The 24975-nt window shown below is 44.2% G+C and overlaps 1 protein-coding gene across 1 annotated transcript in view; it reads left to right on the forward strand.

Moving 5' to 3' along the window:
- TG (thyroglobulin) overlaps positions 1-24975 on the forward strand; it is a 275160-nt gene that overhangs the window by 44250 nt on the left and 205935 nt on the right. Inside the window, exons 19-23 of the mRNA XM_064384611.1 lie at positions 999-1155; positions 2666-2887; positions 10180-10329; positions 14090-14257; positions 20485-20601. Coding sequence (XP_064240681.1) covers positions 999-1155; positions 2666-2887; positions 10180-10329; positions 14090-14257; positions 20485-20601 — 814 coding nt within the window. The remainder of the gene's footprint in view (positions 1-998; positions 1156-2665; positions 2888-10179; positions 10330-14089; positions 14258-20484; positions 20602-24975) is intronic.

The following is a 24975-nucleotide window of genomic DNA, read 5'->3' on the forward strand; positions in this document are numbered from 1 at the left end:
TATATAAACTCTCTTGGCATGTTACCTTTTGCCATCATCTGAATACATGTGTCTCCCCGAAATTCATATCCAAACCATAATCCCCAACATGATAGGATTAGGGGACTTTATGTTAGGTCATGAGGGTGCAGCCCTCTTGAATGGGGTTAGTGTCCTTATAAAAGAATATAAAGACTATATCCTTATAAGGGTATATCCTTTACTATAAAGAGGCTCCAAGAGATCCTTACCTGTTCCACATGTGAGGACACAGTGAGAAGACAGACATTTATGAAGAGAACCTTCACCAAACGTGGCTGGCATCTTGATCTTGGACTTTACAGCCTCCAGAACTATGAGAAATAAAGTTGTGTTGTTTATAAGACACCCAGTCTGTGGTATTTTATTATAGTCATCCAAATGCACTAAGACATCCTTTGAAAGAGGCTGTCTTTGTGAAGAAGGAGAGATGAAGCTTGTGTTCAACCCTGGACCAAAGCTTGGCACTGTCCTTAGGGTAACAGGCCTTGTAACCGTCTGTCTTTCTCCCCAACGCTGAGGAGCCCGCAGTGCATCACTCACAGACATTCAGTGGGCACAACTCAGCCTCACTTAGGCTGGGAGGAGAGACCAAGCTGCATAACCAAAATTGAGGAGCTGGTGGATGCTATAGGGGTTCAGAGGTGTCCTGCTGAGTATGTGTGTGGTAAAGACTTTCCGAGTTGGCTGAAGTTGCTTCACCAGTGAAATATGGTGACTGGGCTTTTGAGGCATGGTGCCCTGCTCTTCCTCCACTTACACCTGTATACACCATGTAACCAGGGCAGGTTATTTAACTTCTCTGAACCTTGTTTTCCTCAGGTGTGGAAAAGGGGGTCACTATTGCTTGACTCCCTGAAGTAGGGTTGGTGGAGGATTGAAGGAAGTAACATAAGCCAAGTTCTGGTTCCTGGTGTGGACCCAGCAACACTAGATTTCTACTCTGTGTTCTTGAGCTGATAGTATCTGTCTTCTTGTAGGTGAAGACTTTTGGCACCCCGGTTTCCATTCCTGTCTGCGACAACTCCTCTGTGCAGGTGGGATGTCTGACCAGGGAGCGTTTAGGAGTGAATGTTACATGGAAATCACGGCTTGAGGACATCCCAGTGGCCTCTCTCCCTGACTTACATGACATTGGTATGTTTTTCTGTTTTAGTACCTAGAAGAAGCTATGCAGCCTCTCTCAGTCTCGGTTTCCTCATCTGCCAAGTGGAGCTAGTCTTCCTGTGAAGATTATGGGGAGAGCTAATTATTTTAAAATGTATAATAATCAATAGAGTTCTTGCCAATCCTTTACTAGAGTTAAATATTGTCAACGAAGAGCCTGGTTCTGTCTCCTGAACGTCTTCTAATACTTCTCTTGGTTTTCTGCGTGCAGAGAGTGAAACAGAATGTGTGAAGGGGACAGCAGAGGGGGCTGGGAAAGTCTTTATTGGTTTTTAACTTATATCTTACCCGCTTCCAATTGTAAAACATTTCAGACCACTTTACACCATTTAGAATGGGGCAGTCATGATACGGATAATTAACAGAGGAGAGGGAGAAGAAGAATGGATTTTATGACAGCTACTGTGGGCATGTGCCATGTTCAGCTCTGAGCTTTCCGGTAGGGTAGGAAAGAGTCCGTAGATTTCTGACCAGAGAATGGGAGGCAACTCCATTCTCTCTTCTACCATCTATCCAGTGGCCAAACATCCAGGGGTGGGATTGGCTGGAGTTTGCCCTCTGTTCCATGAGGAAGAACTTCTGGAAAACGTTGCCAGGAGGGAGACTGCATTCACTAGTTCTGTCATTCACTAGTTATGAGGGTAGTAATCCTCTAAATAATAATTCAGAAGAATTATGAATTCTCCTGGAGGCCCAGCATTATGAATTAGGGATCCCCTTCCATCTTTCTCCAAAGAGAGCCTGGATAATGTGTCTATGTTTGGAGCTGCAAAAGCATGAGATGTTTATTGCTTGTTTCAATGGTGAGGCAGCGAGACTGTGATTGGAGGCCGCGGGCTGGCTCTGCAGTAGGCTGTTACAGCCGGAATGTTTGCTGTGTGCTGGAATCCGCCCAGCTCCTGGCACGGTGCTCACCTGCTTTCTTCCTAGTAACTACTTACCGTTTGACAGATGGAGGCCTCTTGGTGTTTGGCTAAACACTGAGGCAGACGGCCCCATTGCCTCTTGAAGTCCTTGCTTTCTTTTTGAGTGGCCACTTCACACACATTCTTTCCTGGGACCCTCACCAACTGCAAAAAGAGCCATTCCCAAGCCATTTTTCAGATGGGAACATTGAGGCTCAGAGGTGTTCAGTGCCTCATTGAGGGTTAAGGTAGTTGAGTGTCTGGATCTTGCACCTTAGACTAGTGACTGAAGACGTGATCTCCGATGCCAATGCAGGTTGCATTGGTGCTACAGAAATGGCAGGAGCCAGGAGTTCTGGGTTGGAGACCCTACTTGTGCTTCTGACTTCTGGGTGACCTGGAGCCGGTCCATCCTCTTCTCTGAGCCTCAGTTCCTCCCTCTGTAAAATGAGACACCACATGATGCCTATGTCTCATTTCAGCCAGGATATTCTAGGCATCTCTGCCCCCTTGATCCTCCCTGGCCCTTGCAGAGAACAGTGGGGGTGACCTCTGCCTTATCCTGTGTCTTACAGAGAGAGCCATGGTGGGCAAGGATCTTCTTGGGCGCTTCACAGACCTGATCCAGAGTGGCTCATTTCAGCTTCATCTGGATTCAAAGTCATTCCCAGCAGACACTGCCATCCGCTTCCTCCAAGGGGACCACTTTGGCACCTCTCCCAGGACATGGTTTGGGTGCTTGGAGGGATTCTACCAAGTCTGGCCAAGTCAGGCCAGTCAGGACCGACTAGGATGCGGTAGGTCCACTCTCTCCCTGGATGTCTCCTGTGGAGCTGTGTGAGGCTTTGGGAAAGGCCACCTCAGCTCTGGAGAGAGGCTACATTCAGGGCTGAGAATCATCCCTTCAGTTAATGAGCAAAAGTTTTCAATTATTCACTGTTCATGGGCATATAGTCTCCATCTGTTAGGTGGCATGGCGGAAGGAGGGGCCCCATGTTTGCAGTTATTCTTTGTTAATTATGAATAATCTTGGACCCTGAGCCTGGGCTGCCCTGTCATTGTGTTGAAGGCTAATGTCCACCTGTATCTTGGGTACACATTTCCCAGTCTGGTTGTGACAATATGTTACTCACCACAATTTCCAAGCCCAGGGCTTTAAAACTCAGGGAAAGTGGTTCCTGATGGAGGTTCACTTGGGTTACTCTTGCCTCTCCTGTAAGTAGTTTGGGGGCCATTTTAATGGGAATGTGATGTAGCTTCGTTGAATGGAAATTGTATTAGTTTCCTGTTGCTACTATTGCAAATGACCAAAAATTTTGTGGCAGAAAACAATATAGATGTAGTATCTTACAGTTCTATAGGTTTCAGTTACAACGTGGGTGTCACTGGGCTGAAACCGAGCGGTTGGCAGAGCCCTCTCGCTTCCTGGAGGCCCCTGGGCAAGTCTGTTTCCTCACCTTTTCCACTTTCTAGAGGTTGTCCGCATTTCTTAACTGGTGACTTCCTTTCTTGTTCATCAAACCAGCAGTGTTGCAGCTCTCTGACCCCTCTTCCCTGTTCACATCTCCTCTGACTCTCTTTCACCTCCAAGGACCTTAGAATTACACACAGCTGCATGGTTCAGGATACTTGCCTTATTTTGAGGTCAGTCAATTAGCAACCTTAGTTCCATTTGCATCAGTAATTTCCCTTTGCCACGTAACCTAACATATTCACAGGTTCTGAGGACAGGGACATGGATGTCTTTGCGGGGGTCTTTGTCATGTCTACCACTGAAGATTCAAAGGTCTCCTGATGAGAAGCCTTCCTCTTGTGTGGAGTGAGATAGACATTTTTATGAAGCTAAAGAAAGAGATGGTTCTCAGTTATTGTTATCAATTATTTATATTGGTTGCAACACAAAATCGAAATGCCCTTTCCTTTTTTGACATCTATGCCAAATTCTGAACTCCACATTGGATTTAAGATGCAGCTAAATCCTAACACAGAAAACAGCAAGACAACCACTTCCCACTAGCATTTATGGAAAATTCTACAGTTCAAATGCACCTGCATAAACATTTAGCTCTCACAATAGCCCCTGGTGGTAGGTCTTTTCCTTATTTGACAAAGAAGCTTAGGTTCAGATTAAACGAGATTGGGCATCTGTTGTGCTTGGAGTGGGACAACTCACAGGAGGGACTCTAGCTCACCTAATTGATTAATAGAGAGTGAGTAAACCCAGGTCCTCTGGCACCAGAGACCGTTTCTTTCCATTCCATCCAGGAGTGGATGGTGCCAGTCCAGGGTGGGTGAAGCAGGGTTGCGGAGAGGGAGAGTCACATAGAGAGCACCTGCCCCTGTGTTCACAGACTTTATCATGAAGAGCCCTTGACTTCAATGCCAGTTGCTGAACTAGCAGGGGCGTACATGTGTGTGGTGTGTATATGAGTGTGTGAGCGCATGTGCATACATGTATGTGTGTGGTGTGTGTATATGTGTGTGATGTACATATGTGTGTGTGTTTGTTTTTGTCTGTATCATGTGTATGATGTGTGTATGCACATGTGTGTGCATGCATATGTGTATGCTGTGTGTGTGCGTTTTGGGAGTGGGGGCTGCAGGAGCCTGCTTTCATAGCTGCCTCAGGTGATGTACCATGGGATCTGGAAGTAGCCCCAGGAGACTACCTGGCTTCAGGCGTGCCCTCTGCAGCCAGTGATGGAGGTGAAGGAAAGGCGGGGAATCTGTGTTGACCCTGTGTCTTCAAGGAAGTTCTGTCCTCTCGGTGTCTTCCTTTCCACTTCCACCCCCTCTCACAGGTAAAATAAAGGGGCTGGCCTAGAAGCCTGGTCCCAAGGTTCCTTCTAGGAAGCTCAATTATTAGTTCCTATCAACAAGGAGATGAGAAGGGCTGCTCAGCTCAACTTTGCCTGAAGGGGAAAGAGTGGGGTCTGGGAATCAGCAGCTGGCATCAGGGCATGGGGCTTCTGAGGGCCCTTGTGGGAGCCACAGGATGGGGTGTGGGGAAGAGACTGCATGGGAGACCTTGCCCAGGACACTCTTGCTCTGGAACAGGACTCGGCAGACCTTTCATGTAAGGGACAGATGTCGATGTTTTAGGCTTTGAGGGGCCACACGGTCTCTGTCTCAGTGACTCAACTCAGCCATTGTAGGGAGAAACATGGCTGTGCTCCAGTAAAACTTTATTTACCAAAACAGAAGGTGAGCTGAATTTGGCTCATGGGCTGCTGTTTGCCAGTCCTGCTCTAGATAAACCTATACTCTGTCTTCCAACTGCTGCAGCCTTTAACTGACTCACAAAGACTTGTCAACCACACCACACAGCCCCATCCCCTTACTCCAAAGGGTTAGAAAGATCCAGAATGGAAGTCTCAAAAGCAGTACCAAAAGCCCTGAATTTTCTTCAGCATCAGTTCTAGTACCTATCCCTTACTGAGTTTCTGATATGTGTGTGGCCTTATTAGCATTTTTCTGTCCAGAGACTCAGGTGTTATTAATCCCATCTCATACACAAGGAAATGAGGGGCCTGTAGTGCTACAGAGCATCAGGAAACTGCTCTGTGAAGTCAGGTGGACTCGGGTTCGAGTCCTGGCTCCAACACTTTCTCATTGTGGATCCTGGAGGAAGTCCATTATTCTCACTAGGCATCTTCTGAAAAATAGGGATAATAATACCCACTGCATGGGGTAATACCTATTGTTGTTTAGATAGCATGAAAGAATCAGTGCAGAACACAACACTTAGCAAACTCTTGGCAAATGGTTTTGTTGTGAAAATAGGCAGTGCTGAGATCTAAATCCAGCTCTGTCTGCCTCCAAGTTCTTTGTTCTGTCCTCTGCATCACGAGTCTCCCTTCTCAACATGGAGGTTCTTGGTGGAATCACACCCTCTGACTCCTGTGTCTATTCTTATTGGTATTTTTCCCTCTAAAACACATCTGGGACACAGCTGTGATATTACAAGGCAGAGCATTGTCCTGTGGCAACAAAGCAGGTTTCTCTGTGTCATCCTGGGGGAGGGCTAATCAGGATGGCCCCCTCAGAGGGCAGTGACTCAGAGGGCCAGTGGGAAAGTCTATCCCTCATGACTCATGTAGGCAGAGCAGCCTTGATCCAGGGAACTGGTGGCTGCCAGGGAGCAGAGACCTTGTTTGCAGCCCCTATGGGGTCAGTTTTGTTCACCCTCTTGCCTCAAGGCCAGCCATATGGGTTCTCCTTGAAATTACCTGCTGGCAGCCTTCATAGCAGGTTAGTTTATTAAGGAGAATACCTGAGAAATTATCTATAGTTTTCATATTCCATTCTGGATGACATTGACTTTCACCCTTTCACTATAATTTATTCTAGTAGAGCTAGTTTCCTATGGATTTTTTTTTCCTGAGCCAATTATGCCTGCCTTCTCTCTTCCCTTCCCTTCCCTTTCCCCTTCCTTTTTCTCTTCTTTCCTGTCATCCTTCCAAACTTACAAAATATTATGTGCCATGTTATACACTCAGGGAAGCAAAACACAAAATTCCACTCTCAAGGAACTCACAGCCTGGGTAGGGAGAGGTCAGTGAGTATTCAGCTGGATCATCCTGGGAAGAAGCCTGTTGTATCCCAGCCAGGGTGGTCAGAGCACGTGTGCTGGCAGAAGTCCTGAAAGGTGAGGAGGAATCACTGCTCAGACAAGAGCAGACAGAAGGTGGTGCATGTTTGTGCATGTGTGTGTGTGTGTGTGTGTGTGTGTGTGTACTCATGCTGAGGGTGCTATAGTGGTGAAGAACATTTCAGAAATACAGATCGGTATGAACACAGGGAGGCTGCTGACTTTTTGGAAACAGTGCTTATGATTTGTACAGCTAGGGAACAAGGTCTGTGGGGAACGTGACAGGAGGTGGAGCCAGAGCAGATGGACAGGGACAGGCCAGGGGAGGTCTTGGAGCACAGCGAGGGGAGTGGGCTGGAGACAGGACCACGGAAGGATTTTAAGTTGGAGAGTGAGAGGACCACGTGTTTCCTCACAGATGTTTTTCTTCAGCAGAAATGCGGCTGTCACTGTTGAGGGGTTTGTGGACAAGGGTTGGCGGGAGGGGTGGCCTGACCCTAAAGCTTTGTGAAACTCCAACTCAAATAGGTATAACTGTCTCGTTTTATTAGGCTGGTGCAAAAGTAATTATGGTTTTTGCAATGTTTTTAAAATTTTTAAATGTTGTTTAAAAAAAAAAAAATCGCAAAACCCACAATTACTTTTGCACCAGCCTAATACAATGGAGGAATCTGAGGCTAAAGGATTTTTTAATGATTTTGAGGGATTTAACCCGGGGTCAACACCTACTGGTGGCAGTGGACCCAACAGTCTTGAGAAAGCCCTCTCTTCTGAGGGAAGGTTAACAGTAAGGTGGCAGTAAGCTAATAAAACGAGACCGTTATACCTATTTCTGACTTAGAAACGTGCTCCTTTGGGTGGAAAAGACTTGATGTCAGAGACAGAGAACTGGTGGGAGGAAAGAGCGCATACATTCCCTGAGCGTAGACAGAAGCCTGGGACTGTGGGATTTGCAGCGGGAGTTGAGTCCCAGCTCTCTCATTTCTGCTAGTTGCCCGCACTTCAGCATTTGGAGGCCAGGCGATACAGCCTGGTTGAAATGCTTTTGTTTTCCTTCAGTGATGAATTTGGAGGCCACTTGAAAAAAGTAGTCACAGTTCTGGGGTGGAAGTGCTAGAGATAATAATCACCGACTTGACTCATAGAAGTAATGAAACTCCACTCTCTGAGGGAGGATATTAATTGCTCAGCGCGGACCAAAAAACAATGCATTCAGTTTCCAAGATGTGGCTCGAGTTTCTAATTTACTCAGAAATGCCAAGTACTTACGCAGACCAGAGACAGCATTGCTACATCAACACTGGCTCCATCTCTACACGTCCCACTCACCGGTGCTGACTTTTCTGCTAGAGGGAGGTGGCTGGATTGGTGGAAGGAACAAAGACTTTGATTTGGAGATGAATGAATGGGGCTCATATCTCACCTCTGTCACCTCACTGCTTGGCTGACCATGACCTTGAACCTCAGTTTTCTCTAGTCTGATACGAAGATGATAACTTCCTCATAGGGCTGTGAGAAGAACACATTAAAACATCTGCTACTGTGCTTGGCATATACTATAATTTTACTTTCCCATTGCCCTTTGCTGAAAGGCATACTAGGAAGTCATGCATGGATATCTGAGGCTCAGCTTTCTCAACTGAAATGGGGGATAAAATACTTTCCATCAGAGTGATGTATTAATGTACATAACAGGGCGATAGAGTAAGTGCTCCCAATAGTGGGCAGGATTTTAGCTTCCACCTTTTACTGGGTAAAAGCTCACTTCTTCTGGAAGGTATTTGGCAAACTCTCAAGAACACAACACTGAACCAAGAAAAAAAGCAAAACAACCTCCGTCCCCATCCCCTCCTCTGAACCATCAAGATTAGTAGCCAAGTTCGTGTACTTTCCCCAGAGCAGAGCTCCTCAGACCTTAACTTAGAGTTCTTGTGAGAACTCTACTGAGAGCTCTAATTCTAGTTGGCTTTCTGTTTTCCTGGCCCATATCATATTAGAGGAGGGAATGAGAAGGGATGGGGAATGTTCGAATCAGAGAGACAGAAAGCGCTGAGAATGGGTAGATTAATTGGGTACCATAGGGAGGGATTAGGGTAAGGTGACTGAGGCATCCAGATGCAAAATTTAAGGAGGCTCTCAGGGTCACACTTGACATTTCTAGGTCAACGAAAAGTCCAGCATCAGTGAGAGCCACATTGAATCCTGTGCCCATGTGCCTCACTTCCCTTACTCAAGTCCCGGATTGGAGCAATACTACTAATGACCGAGTGGCTGGGTGCAGTGGCTCACCCCTGTAATCCCAGCACTTTGGGAAGCTGAGGTGGGTGGATCACCTGAGGTCAGGAGTTCAAGATCAGCCTGGCCAACATGATGAAACCCCATCTCTACTGAAAATACAAAAATTAGCCAGATATGGTGGTGCACAGGAGGCTGAGACAGGAGAATCACTTGAACCCGGGAGGCAGATGTTGCAGTGAGCTGAGATTGTGCCATTGCACTCTAGCCTGGGTGACAACAGTGAAACTCTGTCTCAAAAAAAAAAAAAAAAAAAGACTGAGCAACAGGGAGAGAGGCCATAGGAGTCAAGTGGGGTGGGGCTGAATTTTGGGAATGCCTCATAGAGAGGGAATCCTGTTTGGACAGAGTGGGTGTTGAGATTGGCTATAAGGAAGGGCTTCCCCAAGTGTAAAAATGATTATCATTTGTTGAGTGCATATGTGAGTCTGACTTTATGATAGCTACTTTTATATATATTATCAGTATGCTCCAATAAGATGGTATTATTAATCCCCATCTTACAGAGGAGAAAGTGGAGTCTCAGAAAGGTCCAAAAGTACAAGGTACATGGGGCAGCGGGACTTCACCCAATCTGTAAGATACCAAAATGTGCCCTTCCACCCCTCCGTTCCACCAGGCCCTTAACTTTGGGAAGTATTCCCATGGCAACCTGTGGATGGGCTCTCATCTTTCAAATTGTTCTCCAACTTCATCTCATGCCATTCATTCTTTGCAGACTAAGCCCTAGCTTAGTAGCAAGCTTTGCTTGCTTTTGTCTTTCCATTGCCTGAATGATCGAAACTCATTTCTACCTCAGGGTTTTTGCACTTGTTTCCTCTGCCTGGAATTCCCTTCTCCTAGATATTTGCCTGGGCTACCCCTCATCATTCAAGGCTGAAGCATCACGTCTTTCAGGGGCCTTTCCTCACCAACATGCTCTCCTCCCCTGCTTTATTTTACCCATATCTGAAATTCCTGTCTGGCTCTCTCATCTCCTACAAGCATGTCACTTCCTGGACAGCAGGAAGCTCACCCAACTTTTTCACAGCTGCTTTCCTGCTTCTTAGAGTCTGACACACAGTAGGTTCTCAATGGACATTTGTTAAATGAATGAGCTCTTGAACTGGTTTGAGGATTCCCTGTACCCTGTGTGTTTTGGGATTGTAACTGTGAAGCATGTGTCTTGATCTTTAACATCTTTTCTCTGTTTGTTTTTTCTAGTTAAGTGTCCCGAGGGAAGCTATTCCCAAGATGAGCAATGCATTCCTTGTCCTGTTGGATTCTACCAAGAACAGGCAGGGAGATTGGCCTGTGTCCCATGTCCTATGGGCAGAACAACCATTTCTGCTGGAGCTTTCAGCCAGACTCACTGTAAGTTCTGTGGGGTGCTTCTTTCAAAGAGAAACCCTGCAATGAAATGGACTGTGACAAGATTTCCCAATCTCTGCACTGTTGACATTTTGGGACAGATAAATCTTTGTTCAGGGCTGGCCTGTGGCTGGTAGGATATTTGGTATCATCACTAGCTCGTCGATGCTGGTAGCACTCCTCCCTAAGTTGTGACAGCCAGACGTGTCTCCAGACATTGCCAAATGCCACTTGGGTGCGAGTGGCAGGGAGGGCAAAATTGCTCACCTGGGAGAACTATTGGGTACACAACATAGTAATCAAAGGGGCCGCCATCTTTGAATACTTACCCACTGCCAGGCTATGGGCCAGGCGTTTTACCTGTGTTGCCTCATTCAATACTCCCAGTACTTCCAATGTTATTTGCCCAACTTTTACAGATAAGAAAGCTAAGACTCCAAGAAAAGAAACTTAGTCAAAGTCACTCAGCTAATTGATGATGTAACTGCTCTTTGATCTTGGTTTTATCTGATTCTGAAACTTCTGATTTTTGTAAGTCAACTTTATCAGATTGAAAAATGGAAGATATTTTCCACCTATAGTCATTACCTCAGTGTAGCTTGTCTTCCTTTTCTGCCACATGAATTTGCCAGGACTGTATGTACGTGTGGCCTTCCCATAGGTCATGTGATTTCACTCGACCTACTTACTTCACAGTCCCCTGGGTATTGTTGGGTTTTTCCGAGCGAGGACACATAACTTGCCTTGTTGTGCATTTCTTCGTGTTAGTCTGAAACAGTGTCAATATGAGAGAAACTGTTGTGCTTACAATCTAAATAATTTCTAGAATTTTTAAAACAAGTAATCAGAAAAGATCAAGACACTTTCTTTGATCAGGGCAGTTTCCTGGTCAGGAAAGCAGTAGTAATAGAACAGTAATTCCAATAAAATGAAAGTAAAAGGAAATTTATAGGCTGGGAGTTTGGCATTCTTCCTGGAATAGGAAGAATGAAATTTCCTTCACTAGGAAAATGCAGTGACCTGGACATCTGAGCATCACCCTCAGTTTGTACACAGTGACTCGAGTATTTGTAGTTTGAGATGACTTGAAGTGCTATCAAAATACCAGAGAAGTGCTTTCTTAAAAGAAGATTAATATAGTGTGCTGAGCCTGTTTATGGAGGGGATATGACAAAAATGGCAGGGAAGAGAGAGCGCAGGTTGAGGTTTAATCACTGCTCTCCCTTCTTAGTGGCACTGTGACCTAGGCCAAGCCACCTTCCTCTTCTGAATGTCAGCTCCCTCGTGTATCAGATGGAGCCAATAATACTTCACTTACAGGGTTGTGATAAAGAATGTCTTAGTTCAGGCTGCTGTTGCAAATTATCCTACACTGGGTTGCCTGAACACCACATTTATCTCACACAGTTCTACAGGTTGGAAGTCCGAGGTCAGGGTGCCCATATGATTGGGTTCTTGTTGAAGGCTCTCTTCCTGGTTATGTCCTGACATGACCTTTGCTTATTATATGCACAGAGAAGGAGAGAGAAAAATCTCCTATCGTCCTCTTTCTAATAAGGGAATTAACCACATCGTGGGGGCTGTACCCTCATGGCCTCATCTAAACCTAATTAATTTCCAAAGGCTTCACCTCCAAATACCATCACATTGGGGATTAGAGCTTCAATATATAAATTTTGTAGGGGAGGGACATAAACGATCTGTAGCAAAGTGGAATAAAAATGTTTAACATAGACAATAAGCGTTTATTCTCCACCCATTTTGAGGGTGAGCATTGACTGCATTTTCATGTAGTAGTAGAGGGCTGTGTCGAATCATTGCCATTCTTCCAGACATCTTCCCTGAGTAGGGAAACATTTTAGTGAGTGGTTCTCTATGATCAAGGTTGGAGTCTGTGCTGAGGATCTGTTCATACCTAAGAAACTTCTCCGACTCATTAACTCCAATGCTTTGCCTGTTGAATTATCCGGTCTGTGTTCTTAGATGGAACTGTACTGAAGAGAAACACAGGGCATGGGGCAGGAGAGTCTGCCAAGTTTTAAATGATGCCAGGAGATTACACTATTTCCTTCACTTCCTTTTGGTGTTAGGATGGCTTTTAGAATCCCAGCTCCTCTGTATAGTTCAGGTCTATATTATTGATCTTACTTATACTTTTCTCCTACATTTTGTAACTTAGCTGGTCCACTGAACCATGTTTGAGGTTCTGCTTTTCACTTATTTGTTTGTTTATTGATGTATTAATTGTTGTATATCATGCATGGCATGCAAAGTGTCCAATTAAAAAATAGCCTTTGTAACTTCCCAGAAAAAAAGCTGTTATTAGTCAATGGTGAATCACGTAACCAATAGTCTGGAAATATAGAAACTCAGTTGTTATGAAATCTCTGGGCATAAAAGATTATGTTTCACCTACTTTCCAGACCTGAACAACCAAATGAAGGTATTCCCTTTTAATATCATTCATCCAAAATGTATTGAGTTCCTGCTTTGTGCCAAATATGTACTGGGTATGTATTAAATAAAACAAGTAGTGATAAAGTCCCTGTCCTGAAGGAGTTTAGAGTCTAACAGGGAAAAGAAACTTGTAAGTATATCCATGAGATGTAATGAATAGTATAATGGAGGTACAGGTTAGGTGTTGTTATAGCAGCTTGTGAGAGGTCTTGAAGGACAAGGTGAGATTAGCTAGGGGGCCTGGTGGAGACAGGCCTTCTAGGAAGAAGAAATAGCTTGAACATGGATATAGTGAGGGGTATTCATCCATGGATTTGACTAATATTTATTGATTTTGAGAAGAAGCTTGTTTTGTGGGTCAGACACTGAGTGAGGAATTTGGATACAATAATGAGCAAACCATACCTGGTCTCTGCCTTTCAGAACATCTATCTAGTGGGTGGCTGGCAGTCATCAGTCATTCATTCACATGGATAAATGGGAATCGTAACAGCATGCCCTGCTATGAAGGAGAGGTGTAGGTCCCTGGGATAGTGTGTAACATTTGGGTCTGACTGAGCTGGGACGTCCAGAGATGTCTTAGTCCATTCCGGCTGCTATAACAAAATACCATAAACTGGGTGGCTTATAAATAGCAGGAATTTATTTCTCACAGTTCTGGAGGCTGGGAAGTCCAAGATCAAAGTGCCAACAGATTTGGTGTCTGATAATAGTATCAAAGATGTTACCTTCTCACTGTGCTCTCACATAGTGGGAGTCTTTTAAAGGGTACAAATCTCATTCGGGAGCACTCCACTCTCATGATCTAGTCACCTCCTAAAGGCACCACCTGTAATACCATCACACTGGGCACTGGGTTTCCACATGTGAATTTTGGCAGTGGCACCCAAACATTCAGACCATAGCAGGAAGGCTTTCCTGAGACAATGGCAATTGGGATGAAAACAGGTGGGTGATGGAGAGTTTGTGCAGCAAACATTGGGAGAGCTGTGGGCCAGGAGAGGGCCCAGATGAGCCAAGCCTGTGTTGGAGCAAATGGCATCAGAGAGGTTGGTGTGCTCAGGGCATGGAACGAAGCAGGTGGCGTGGGAAGCATGGGGTGTGTGCGCAGAACTTAAGAGTGGTGGCAGCCAGATCACAGGGGCCTTATTGGTCAGAGCAGTGGGGACACTGAAGAGTTTTAAGCTAGAATGTCTGAGTCAGATGTGTGACTTGGACACCTTGTCAATGACCCAGAGCCTAGGAGTAGGAGTGGGAGGATTCCAGAGGCTCGTCATTGATGACTGTGTCAATTTATTGGTTCTAGGTGTCACTGACTGTCAGAGGAACGAAGCAGGCCTGCAATGTGATCAGAACGGCCAGTACCGAGCCAGCCAAAGGGACAAGGGCAGTGGGAAGGCCTTCTGTGTGGACAGCGAGGGGTGGAGGCTGCCGTGGGAAACAGAGGCCCCACTTGAGGACTCACAGTGTCTGAGTAGGTGCTGGAGGTGAAATCAGTCACGGTTCCTGGGGAGCGGGGAGTGGTCTCAAGGGCTTTATAGAAAGGGAGAGAAGCCGGAGGTACATTTGTCTCCAACTTTTATTTTAATCTGTGTAGAAATTGGAAGAACCGTTGCATGAACAAATACCCATCACCTAGATCCAAAAATTGTTAACATTTCACTCTCTTTTATTTGAATCATTTGGTATGTAAATTCCAGATATCAGGAACCCTTACTTCTAAGTACTTCAGCAAGCACAAGAGGTGAAGTTTCATATTAAAAGATCTGTGGAGGCCTCCATTCTTCTAGGCAGCTTGCCTTCACTAATCGAGCCAGCACTTCTTCCTCAGTAGGACACTGTAGAGCAGCAGTCCCCAACCTTTTTGGTATCAAGGATCGGTTTCTTTTAAGACAATTTTCCCACAGACTAGGGGTGTTGGGGTGGGGATGGTTTCAGGATGATTCAAGCACATGACGTCTGTTGTGCCTTTTATTTCTATTATTATTACATTGTAATATATAATGAAATAATTATACAACTCACCATTAAGGTAGAATCAGTGAGAACCCTGAGCTTTTTTCACTGGAACTAGATGGTCCCATCTGGGAGTGATAGGAGACAGTGGCAGATGATCAGGCACGAGAGTCTCAAAGGAGCACCCAGCCTGGATCCCTCGCATGCACAGTTCACAATAGGATTTGTGCTCCTGTGAGAGTCTAATGCTGCCACTGATCTGGCAGGAGGCGGGGCTCAGGTGGTAATGTTCACCCTCCTCATGCTCACCTCCTGCTGTGTGGCCCATTTCGTAACAGGCCATGGACTGGTACCGGTCTATGGCTCAGGATTTGGAAACTCCTGTTATAGAAGACTTGTGTGCCAGGCCTTGTTCCATATCTTTTTTCTAAAATTATACTTTAAGTTCTGGTATACATGTGCAGATCTTGCAGGATTGTTACATAGGCATACACAAGCCATGATGGTTTGCTGCCTCCATCCCTGCTTCACCTACATTAGGTATTTCTCCTAGTGTTATTCCTCTCCAACCTCCCCAACCCCTGCTATCGCTCCCCTAGCCCCCAACTCCCCAACAGACATGTATGATGTTCCCTTCCCTGTGTCCATGTGTTCTCATCGTTCAACACCCATTTATGAGTGAGAACATGTGGTATTTGGTTTTCTGTTCTTGTATCAGTTTGCTGAGAATAATGGCTTCCAGATTCATCCATGTCCCTGCAAAGGACATGACCTCATCCTTTTTTTATGTCTGCATAGTATTCCATGGTGTATATGTGCCACATTTTCTTTATCCAGTCTATCCTTGATGAGCATTTGGGTTGATTCCAAGTCTTTGCTGTTGTAAACAGTGATGCAATGAACATATGTGTGCATGTGTCTTTATAATAGAATGATTTATAACCCTTTGGGTATATACTGAGTAATGGGATTGCTGGGTCAAATGGTATTTCTAGTTCTAGATCCATATCTTTATCACTGGGTGATCTAGACCAAGTTGCTCAATCCTTCTGATCCTCAGTCTCCCAGTGGCTTTTGGTCTATTTCCTGAGAATCAACATCAACCTATAATGTCAACAAATATTTATTGAGCTCTACCCTGTGCCACATACAGTTCCTCAGTGAGATACCAGGTGGAAAAGGCCCAGATGAACCATCAGATATTCTATAGTACATGGTGTGATGGGAACCGAAGGAGCAGAAGGGAACAGTATGTCCTGTGAGATCAGAAGTAGTTTAATCCCAGTGGTGCCTTTACTGGCTGTGTAGTCTTAGGCAGGTCACTCACCTGCAGCAGTTTCTTCGTCTACAACATGGAGGCATCAGTTTCAGCCTTGTAAGGGTGTTGAGTGCCTTAGCAATGGAATACCTACCAGCGCTAATAAATGTCTCAGAATGAGAAGGCTCAGAAACAGTATTTGCCTTGTTTCCCCATCTGTTAAACTTGGAGGGAGGCTGAAACAGTCTGCAAGATCTTTTAATCCTGACATCTTCTCAGTCTTTACGACTCTGTTCCACCCTTCCCTGGAACCACCTGCCTCTTCTTGAGGTCTTAGGGTTGACCTTTGCACACTTAACAAGCCCAAGCAAGCTAGTCTCTTAGTATTTCTGCCTAAGGAAAGGGTGTAACATACGTGGGCTTACTGTGTGCCAGACGTTTTATGTGTTTATCACATTTGCATCCAGGGTAGTCCTAAAAGGTAAATATTATTGCCAATATTTTAGCTGAGGAAACTGAGGCAAAGAATGTAGCACTTCTCTTGCTTCCATAGTTAGGATAGAATATGCCTAGAATTTGAATTGGTGTATGTTGAACTACCCAGCCTTTGTATTCTTCATTCCACCAATCTGTTTCCACTTAGATTTACCTGCTTCCTCAATAAACACAGCCTCACATACACACACATATGCACGCATAGCCTACCTGTCCTCCAGGGAAGCTGGTACGGCTCATGGCATAAAACATCAGTGAAAATCCAAGTGAAAAATTTTCATTTTATAATTCTCAGGGCAATCATTTCCCTTCTCTAGTGAAGAGCTAACAAAGCCTAAGGAGTGAATGTATGCATGTGTGTGTGTGTGTGTGAGTGTGTGTGTGTGTGTATTCTTGAATAAATTGCAAATCCAATGAAAGGCTTACTTTTTTCCCAATATCCCTCCTCTTGGGCAGAAGTAACAGGGGAGGTACAGCTGGAAAGTGCTTTGAGAGATCAGTTAGGCAGATACTTGACAAACGAGAGACTATGTCCTTAGAGGGGGAGCAACTTGCGCAGTGGCCCAAGTGATCACTGCCCATCCGGGCATTATTGTCTAAGTGCTCTGAGCTCTCTTTGCATCTTTGTCAATGGTTCGGCCTTGAGGATTGTCTAATGAAGTTTGTAGGGCATTTCATGGTGTATTCTGCCCAGTGTTCAAGGCAGAAAGAACGGTTTAATCAGTGTCACCACAAGTACTCAGGAGTCACAGCTCAGCTTGACAACTTTGATGATGCCTCCCTGAGGCGCTGGCTTCTGAATAGCCTCCAGATAGAGCTTCAGCATCTTTGGCTTCTTATGCAAAGCTCTGAGCTTATGTTTCCCTTTCTGGATATGCCTGGGGATTTCTATGTTAATAAGCTGGGACCTCACAGGCATGTCAACTGTCTTTTCTCAGAATTGCCTTTGAGAGGAACTTTCTCTGGGAGTAGAATTTTCTATCTCTCTCTCTCTCTCTCTCTCTCTCTCTCTCTCTCTCTCTATATATATATATATATATATATATATATATATATGTACATTTGCAGATCATGCAGGTTCATTACATAGGTATACATGTGCCATGGTGGTTTGCTGCATTCCACGCCAGTTAGAATGGCGATCATTAAAAAATCAGGAGTAAAATTTTTAAGGCTTTTGTCCTTGAGGCTAGGTCTTTAAGCAAGGGGCTTATACCTCCCCGAACAGGTACCTACCTGAGAGGAATTTGCTCCTTCTCCAGCCCTCTTGCCACCTCCTTTGTTCAGGCCTCTACTGTTGCTGACATGGTACTGCCATACCTGCCTCACTCATCTTCTTGCTCCAGTCCAGCGGTTTTTCTATGACGCTTCTAGTGCGGTTATTTAAAAGGGGATTCTGCTTATGCAAAGCCCCTTAAAACTCTTCAGTGGTTCTGCATTGCTCCGGGGATAAAGCACCATTTGCAATATCCCAGCCTCCCTTCTGGGCTCTAACCTAATTAGACCATATGTTCCTTTGGGGCTAGAATTGTGTCTTATTTCTTGTTCTATTCCAGGATCACAGGTACTCATTGACAGAATGAATGAATTGCTCCAGTTGTCTGGGATTCTTTGAAACTATTTCCTAAAGGTCTTCAGGGAAGGGGATTCTTCTACCACCTCCATTCCTGTGGTCAGTTTTACAAGCCCTGAGATTTAGTCAAGGTGTTCTACAGGGGTCAGAGGGACTTATCCTAACCCTAACTGAGTGGTTACCACATGCCATATACCATTCCATGCTATATTATTTAATCCTCACTACCAGGAAACTGAAACTCTCGGAGGTTGCAAGGTGTCCAAGGACACAGAGCTGGTGGTGGCATCAGGAGTTGAGCTGAGAGCTCACTCCAGAGTTGGTGCCTCTCCCTGCCTGCCTGCTGCCCATCTCTGAAATCTCTCATGCTGCAGCTTCCTGGCACTCCCTTTGATCTTCTATTTCCTTTGTTTACTTGCAGAGTTAGTAGAAATATTTCCACCTTGCTCACTGGAAATATTTCCAGTTCATCTTCCCTTTAACTTAAGATTCATTTTCCTAATTCTGATCTTTGTTGACCTATGCTGAAGTCTTCATATACCACATCAAGTGCCATCATCATGTTATCTCTTGGTTTCCTGGTGTCGTGATGATGTTGTTAGTCATTCATTTGCCTGTCCTTCCTTCCCTGATATCCTCCCTCCCTCTCTCCATCCATTCGATATGCAGGAAAGTAGTTTCTCTGTTACAATCCTGGCTAGTGATCAGAATATTGTCTTTGCCTTGGAAGGAGACAGGCACCTAAGTATCCACAATATACTATGCAAAAATTATGATGAAATATTAATATATACTGTGCTTTAATGATAACCTTTTATGCTTTCCTTAAGACATTTATACATGGCTGCTAAGTATAAATTGGATACATGGGAAATTATACTAACAGAATGTATAAATCTGCAAACTGACTCTGTTGGCATAATTCATCAGCAAATTGGTTCATGGATTGTTTCTGTTCTGCTTGGCCGTGAGATTCTTCACAGAATCCTGAAATGTGAAGATCTCTATCACCAAGGTGTCCCTTTTCTGAAAACCAGCAGATTCTCTAACTGAAGTGCTAAATTTACTGTATTTTTGGCAGAATTTAATTAGAAACTGAAAGATCTTTCAAATTTTATTTAGTCTCCTAGAGGGTTTTGAGCATCTGGTCTGTACCAATCAAGACTTAGAGACACCGTGGTGAATATAACATGGCATTTGCTGGACTGGAGCTTACGGTCTCCACAGATGAGCTACTAAGGAATATAAAATTTAAAAGAGACGGAAGGAGATGAGAGGAAGGGCTGAGTGTGGGCAGAGAACATGAAATTGACAACTTTAGCAATTAATGTGGATAGGCCAGTTTGTCAAATCAGAATTATTTTCTCTATCACCACTTTATAAGGCTTAGAGCATATCATGTATTTTATATAAATGCTCACTCCTCTCAACCCCATCCCAAAAGGAATAAACATTTTTTTCTGCTTATCATGAAAGCTGAGAAAAGATTGCTTTGGATGGCCTTGAATTTATTGACTTGATAAAAACCAATCTAGATATAAGTCTTTTTTATAAAGCAGTGGATGTACATAATTAGTGCTTGTATATATGTTTATAATTATGTTTCCCAGAAAACTGATACACATGTGCCTTTGGGCTTGTACATAACTCTTTCTTTTTGACAGTTACCTGTAAGACTGCAAGATATTGACACTCTTGGGAATCTGTGGCTTGGAAGATAAATCTCATTCCTTGAGTGTTACCCTTCATGCTTTCTCTTTTGCTTGGTAAAGAATGAGTTCCAACCCTCGTAGCCTTGAAAAATTATATTTCTTCCTCCTCACTTGTCTAGTTTCATGAGTTTGTGGCTATGTTATTCCTATCAAATGGAACTCAAGTATGTCGAAGGTAGTAGCTAGGAAAACAGATGCTAATAAATCACTTAAACAATCTTAAAACTGCCTGAGCCACGTGACACATCTTCAGATTTACATAAATATATATACACGTCTTTTAAAAAAGTAACTTACCTCATTTCAGAAAGAATTCACTTTGCTTTATAGAAAGAAAATGCCAGTAAAATAATTATATGATGTAATTAGCACTCAGGGATAGGGACAGAGAAACGTAAGTTCAGGTAGAAAATCAATGTTAATGAGAAGAAATGAGTTGTAAGGACTAACATATTAAGTTTCCACCTCACTTCATGACAATGAGGTAGAAGCAGGGAGAGCTGGTAAGTTGTAGCTCTCAGTATTAGACATGGGGCAGGATGCTGGAGCTACCTCAGCACGGAATTGCTTTCCCTGGGACATTTGTGCTGCCAAGAGCTACGAATGGGTAGTGGGTAGTGACTTCTTGACCTAACAGCCTTTAGGGCTTCTCTGCAGATGCCCTATATCCTTCTGAGTCATATTTACTAACTCTGCATTATTTTTAGTGCTGCAGAAATTTGAGAAGGCTCCAGAATCAAAGGTGGTCTTCGATGCCAATGCTCCCGTGGCTGTCAGATCCAGAGTTCCCGATTCCGAGTTCCCTGTGATGCAGTGTTTGACAGGTGAGGAGCGGCGGGGAGATGTGCATTCAGAGTAGGTGTGGAAGTAAGCTCTGCTGAGAGTTGTCAAGACAAACCAAACCAAACCATTCAAACTATGATTGAAAAGCACACTTTATCAAAAACACTGTCAGTGAATTGATTTCTAGAAGGTATATTCAATTCATAATTTCATTGCAGCGTTGATGGTGTATCTACTGTATGCTATCCACATGGCACATGTTAAGTAGAAATGAACAAAATTAGTTTGGCATGGAGCTTTGTATCCAGGTCAGGGTATGTATCTCCCTATTTTAACAGTGGGGTCAGAGAGGTGGCAATAAAAGCTGCTATTTATTGAGCATATGAGTTTACAAGGATTAACTCACAATCCCAAAACCACCCATAAAGTAGCCATTGTTATCCTGAGTTACAGAAGAGAAAAATAAAGCTTTGGGAGTTTAAGCGACTTGTTCAGTGACACAGAGTCAGCAAGTCCAGGGCTTAAATTCAAATCCAAAGGAACACGTCAAAGCCTGCAATCTTTTTTTGTTTTAAATGATTTCATCTTTGGAGTGCACTAAAATCTCAGACCTTACCACTATACAACTCATCCATGTAACTCAAAACCACTTTTACCCTAAAAGCTATTGAAATAAAAAATACTAAAAAATAATCTTATCTTTGATTTTAGATTTAGCGGGTGCACGTGCAAGTTTGTTATATGGGTATATGGTATGCTGCTGAAGTTTGGGGGACAATTGAGTCCATCACCCAGGTAGTGAATGTAATCCCAGTAGTCAGTTTTACAACCCTGTCCTCCTCTCTATGTTCCCACCCCCGGGAGTCCCCAGTGTCTATCGTTGCCATTTTAACTACTGCATCATGGCTACCTCAGTAACCTCAGGTGATTTAGTTCCTAAGTAATTAACCCTCTGAGTGTGACTCTGTTTCAGATATCAGCTTTGCTTATGGTGAGCACACGATTGTTTGTTTCATAAACACAGTGCAAGGCATAAGTGGAAGCTGAAGAAAATGTTTGTAGAATGAGAGATACTAACAGGGATGGAGGGACAAAACCAAGTGGTCGAAAATGTGGATGTGAGGAACCAGCATGACAGCAGACCGAAGGACAGCTTTGGTAGTGACTTGTCTTGACAAGGACCATCATATACATGCTCATGTGTGCACACGCTGTGACACAGCTTACGTTAGAAGGGCAAACTAGTGAGATGGGAAGCAAAAGAGGGTGCAGAATTTTAGGGAGTGAGGCAAGCATGGATAACATGTGCCTCTGTTTGTGTCCAGAGATGGTTTAGCTAACTGGGCCACTGAGTTCAGTGTCTAAAATATGCTGAGAGGAAACAGACAACAGCTTGAGAAAGAAAGCCACGTCAGGGACGTCTAGCAAGAGGCCGTCCTATCACACAAACGAGAGTAGGGCAATCCAAGACAAGCAGTGTGTGCAGCTTGAGTAGCGGTCCAGGCATTCAGCACTGTGCTAGTCTGCTCAGGCTGCTGGAACCAAGTACCCCACACTATGGGGCTTAAACAACAAAATGGCTTTTCCAATAATTCTGGAGGCTGGAAGTCCAGGATCAAGGTATTGGCAGGACTGGTTTCTTCTGAGGCCCCTCTCCTGGGCTTGTAGGTGACTCACTTCTCCCTGTGACTTTGCTTGGTCTTCCCTATGTATGTGTCTGTAGCCTGATCTTTATTTCTCATAAGAACACCAGTCCTATTGGCATATAACTGCCAATATTATATACTTAATTACCTCTTTTAAGACCCTAACTCCAAATGCGGTCACATCCTGAGGTGCTGGGGTGGACTACATGATATGAATTTTGAGTGTGAAACATAATTCAGCCCACAATGAAAAATCGGGACAGTTTTACAGTTGGTCAAAGGGCCATTTAAGGGGTAGGAAAATAAAGCCACTTAGTCAGTGAAGAGGTAGATATCATTGTTGGTGAGGCAAGGGAAGACTGGTAAGAAAACCAAATTGTTGGGCTGGGCACAGTGGCTCACGCCTGTAATCCCAGCACTTTGGGAGGCTGAGGCGGGTGGATCATGAGGTCAAGAGATCGAGACCATCCTGGTCAAGATGGTGAAACCCCGTCTCTACTAAAAATACAAAATATTAGCTGGGCATGGTGGTGCGTGCCTGTAATCCCAGCTACTCAGGAGGCTGAGGCAGGAGAATTGCCTGAACCCAGGAGGCGGAGGTTGCAGTGAGCCGAGATCGCGCCATTGCACTCCAGCGCCTGGGTAACAAGAGTGAAACTCCGTCTCAAAAAAAAAAAAAAAAAAAAAGAAAAGAAAACCAAGTTGTCTAGAGAACTGAACGGCATGATGGGGAATAGGAGGAAAATGCGGGTTAGTGGGAGCATGAGGGGAAGCTATGATTGGGGCCATGATAGGAGCCCTGGTTCTAGGTCAGCACTTAAACAACCAGATTCTATGATGCTCATCCTTCCAACTCTGATCCAGAAGTTTGTTTTCTTGACTGAATTTTTCCCTGAACCTGAAGCATGGATCTGCTTGCAGTGAAGATTAGGTTAGTTCAGTTAGGAAACAGGAGAACTTTAGAGCCATTACCCAGCAGACCAATAAGAATTATTCTCTTTGGAGCTGGGTGCAGTGGCTCATGTGCGTAATCCCAGCACTTTGGGAGGCCGAGGCAGGTGGCAAAACCCCATCTCTACGAAAAAATAAAAATAAAAATAATACAAAAATTAGCCAGGTGTGCCAGTGTGTGCCTGTAATCCCAGCTCCTTGAGAGGCTAAGGTGAGAAGATGGCTTGAGCCCAGGAGGCAGAGGTTGCAGTGAGCCAAGATCACGCTGATGCACTCTAGCCTGAGCAACAGAGCCAGACCCTGTCTCAAAAAAATATTTTAAAAAAGAATTACTTTGTGTGTGTGTGTGTGGGTGGGGTGGGGGGAAGTTCTGAATGAGCCAGGCAGTTTGTGGGTAAAATATCATTGACCTCTCAGTGCCTCGTTCATGAAGACATTACAGCCATACAATGCTGAGATGAAAATCAGGAGGTGATGAAAACATCCGGAAGACCACCTTTGCACCCAAGATGTCATCTCATTATGCAGTTTGTAAGATGTCCTGTTAGAGAAAAGGAAGACATCTCCGTCCCAGATACGAGAGGCTTTCCCTTGTCCTTCATCTGGGCAAATGCAGTGTCGGGGGGCGGGCTCAGGAATTGGATTGCAAAGGTATTCAAGTTACTGCTTTGCCCCCATCAGTCACAGACTGTGCCAAGTCTTAGTCTTGGTATTCCCTTCTCTAAATTTACCTCTTACCTAAAGCAAGAATCGGTATTAATAATATATGTGAAAGTGCTTTGTAATGATAAATATGTAAGTGTAAGGTTTTTCTCCTTAATTTACATTTTCTATCAAAACCTCCTATTCCTGATAAATCATTAATTGCCATCATTATTCATGAATATTACACAGTTGAATGCTTCATGCCTATCATCCAGTGTCCACAAAAAGCAGCTGTGGTCCCTGCCCTCATTAAGTGCGTGGCCTCCTGTCATCTGGAGAGAGCACTCACTGTGGGAAGTGGGGATTCTATTCTATCGTTCAATCCCCTATAGGACTGCTGTCTGTTCCTGATGGAAATGGCACATAGCCTTGAACAAAGTTGTGATCTCAGCGGATATCTAGGCTTGGATCCTCATAGGATAGAAGCAATTAAAATATAAAAAAAGTATAATTTAGGCAGATACAGCTTAGTAACTATACAAGTTCTGAAGTCTGACTACTTAGATTTAAATCCTAGCTCTGCCACTTGGTAGCTTTGTGACCTCAGTAAGTAAGTACCTAAACTGAGCTGTGCTTCAGTTCTTTATCTGTAAGATGGGGGATCTGTGATTCAGTAACATAAACACACTTCATACTGCTTGAGGTTCATGGTATGTACTTAATGAATGTGTGCTTATATGTGTGCTTGTGGGTATATATTGCAGGGGTGTGTATTTGGGTGTATATGTGTGTATTGGAGTGTGTGCATTTGAATGCATATTTGTATCTGTGTGCATGTGTTTGAGTGTATTTGTGTGTGTGTATTTGGGTGTATATGTATGTGAGTGCATATATGCTTGTGTGTGTATTCGTGTGTGTGTTTGGGTGTTTATTTGGAGGTTTGTGTTTATTTGGGTGTATATTTGTGTGTGTGTTTGGAGCTGTGGTGTGTGTGTGCGCTTGTGTGTATTTGTATATTGTGGGGGGGTGGTTTGTGTGTGTATTTGGATGTATATTTGTATGTGTGTGTGTTTGGTGCTGTGTGTGTATTTAGGTGTATATTTGTGTGTGCTTAGAGGTGTGTGTGAATATATGTGTGTATGTTTGTGGGTATTTGGAGGCAAGTGTGTGTAT

This window comes from Aotus nancymaae, unplaced genomic scaffold, assembly GCF_030222135.1.
Source record: "Aotus nancymaae isolate 86718 unplaced genomic scaffold, 86718_ANA_hifiasm-v0.15.2.pri h1tg000036l, whole genome shotgun sequence".
NCBI lineage: Eukaryota > Metazoa > Chordata > Mammalia > Primates > Aotidae > Aotus > Aotus nancymaae.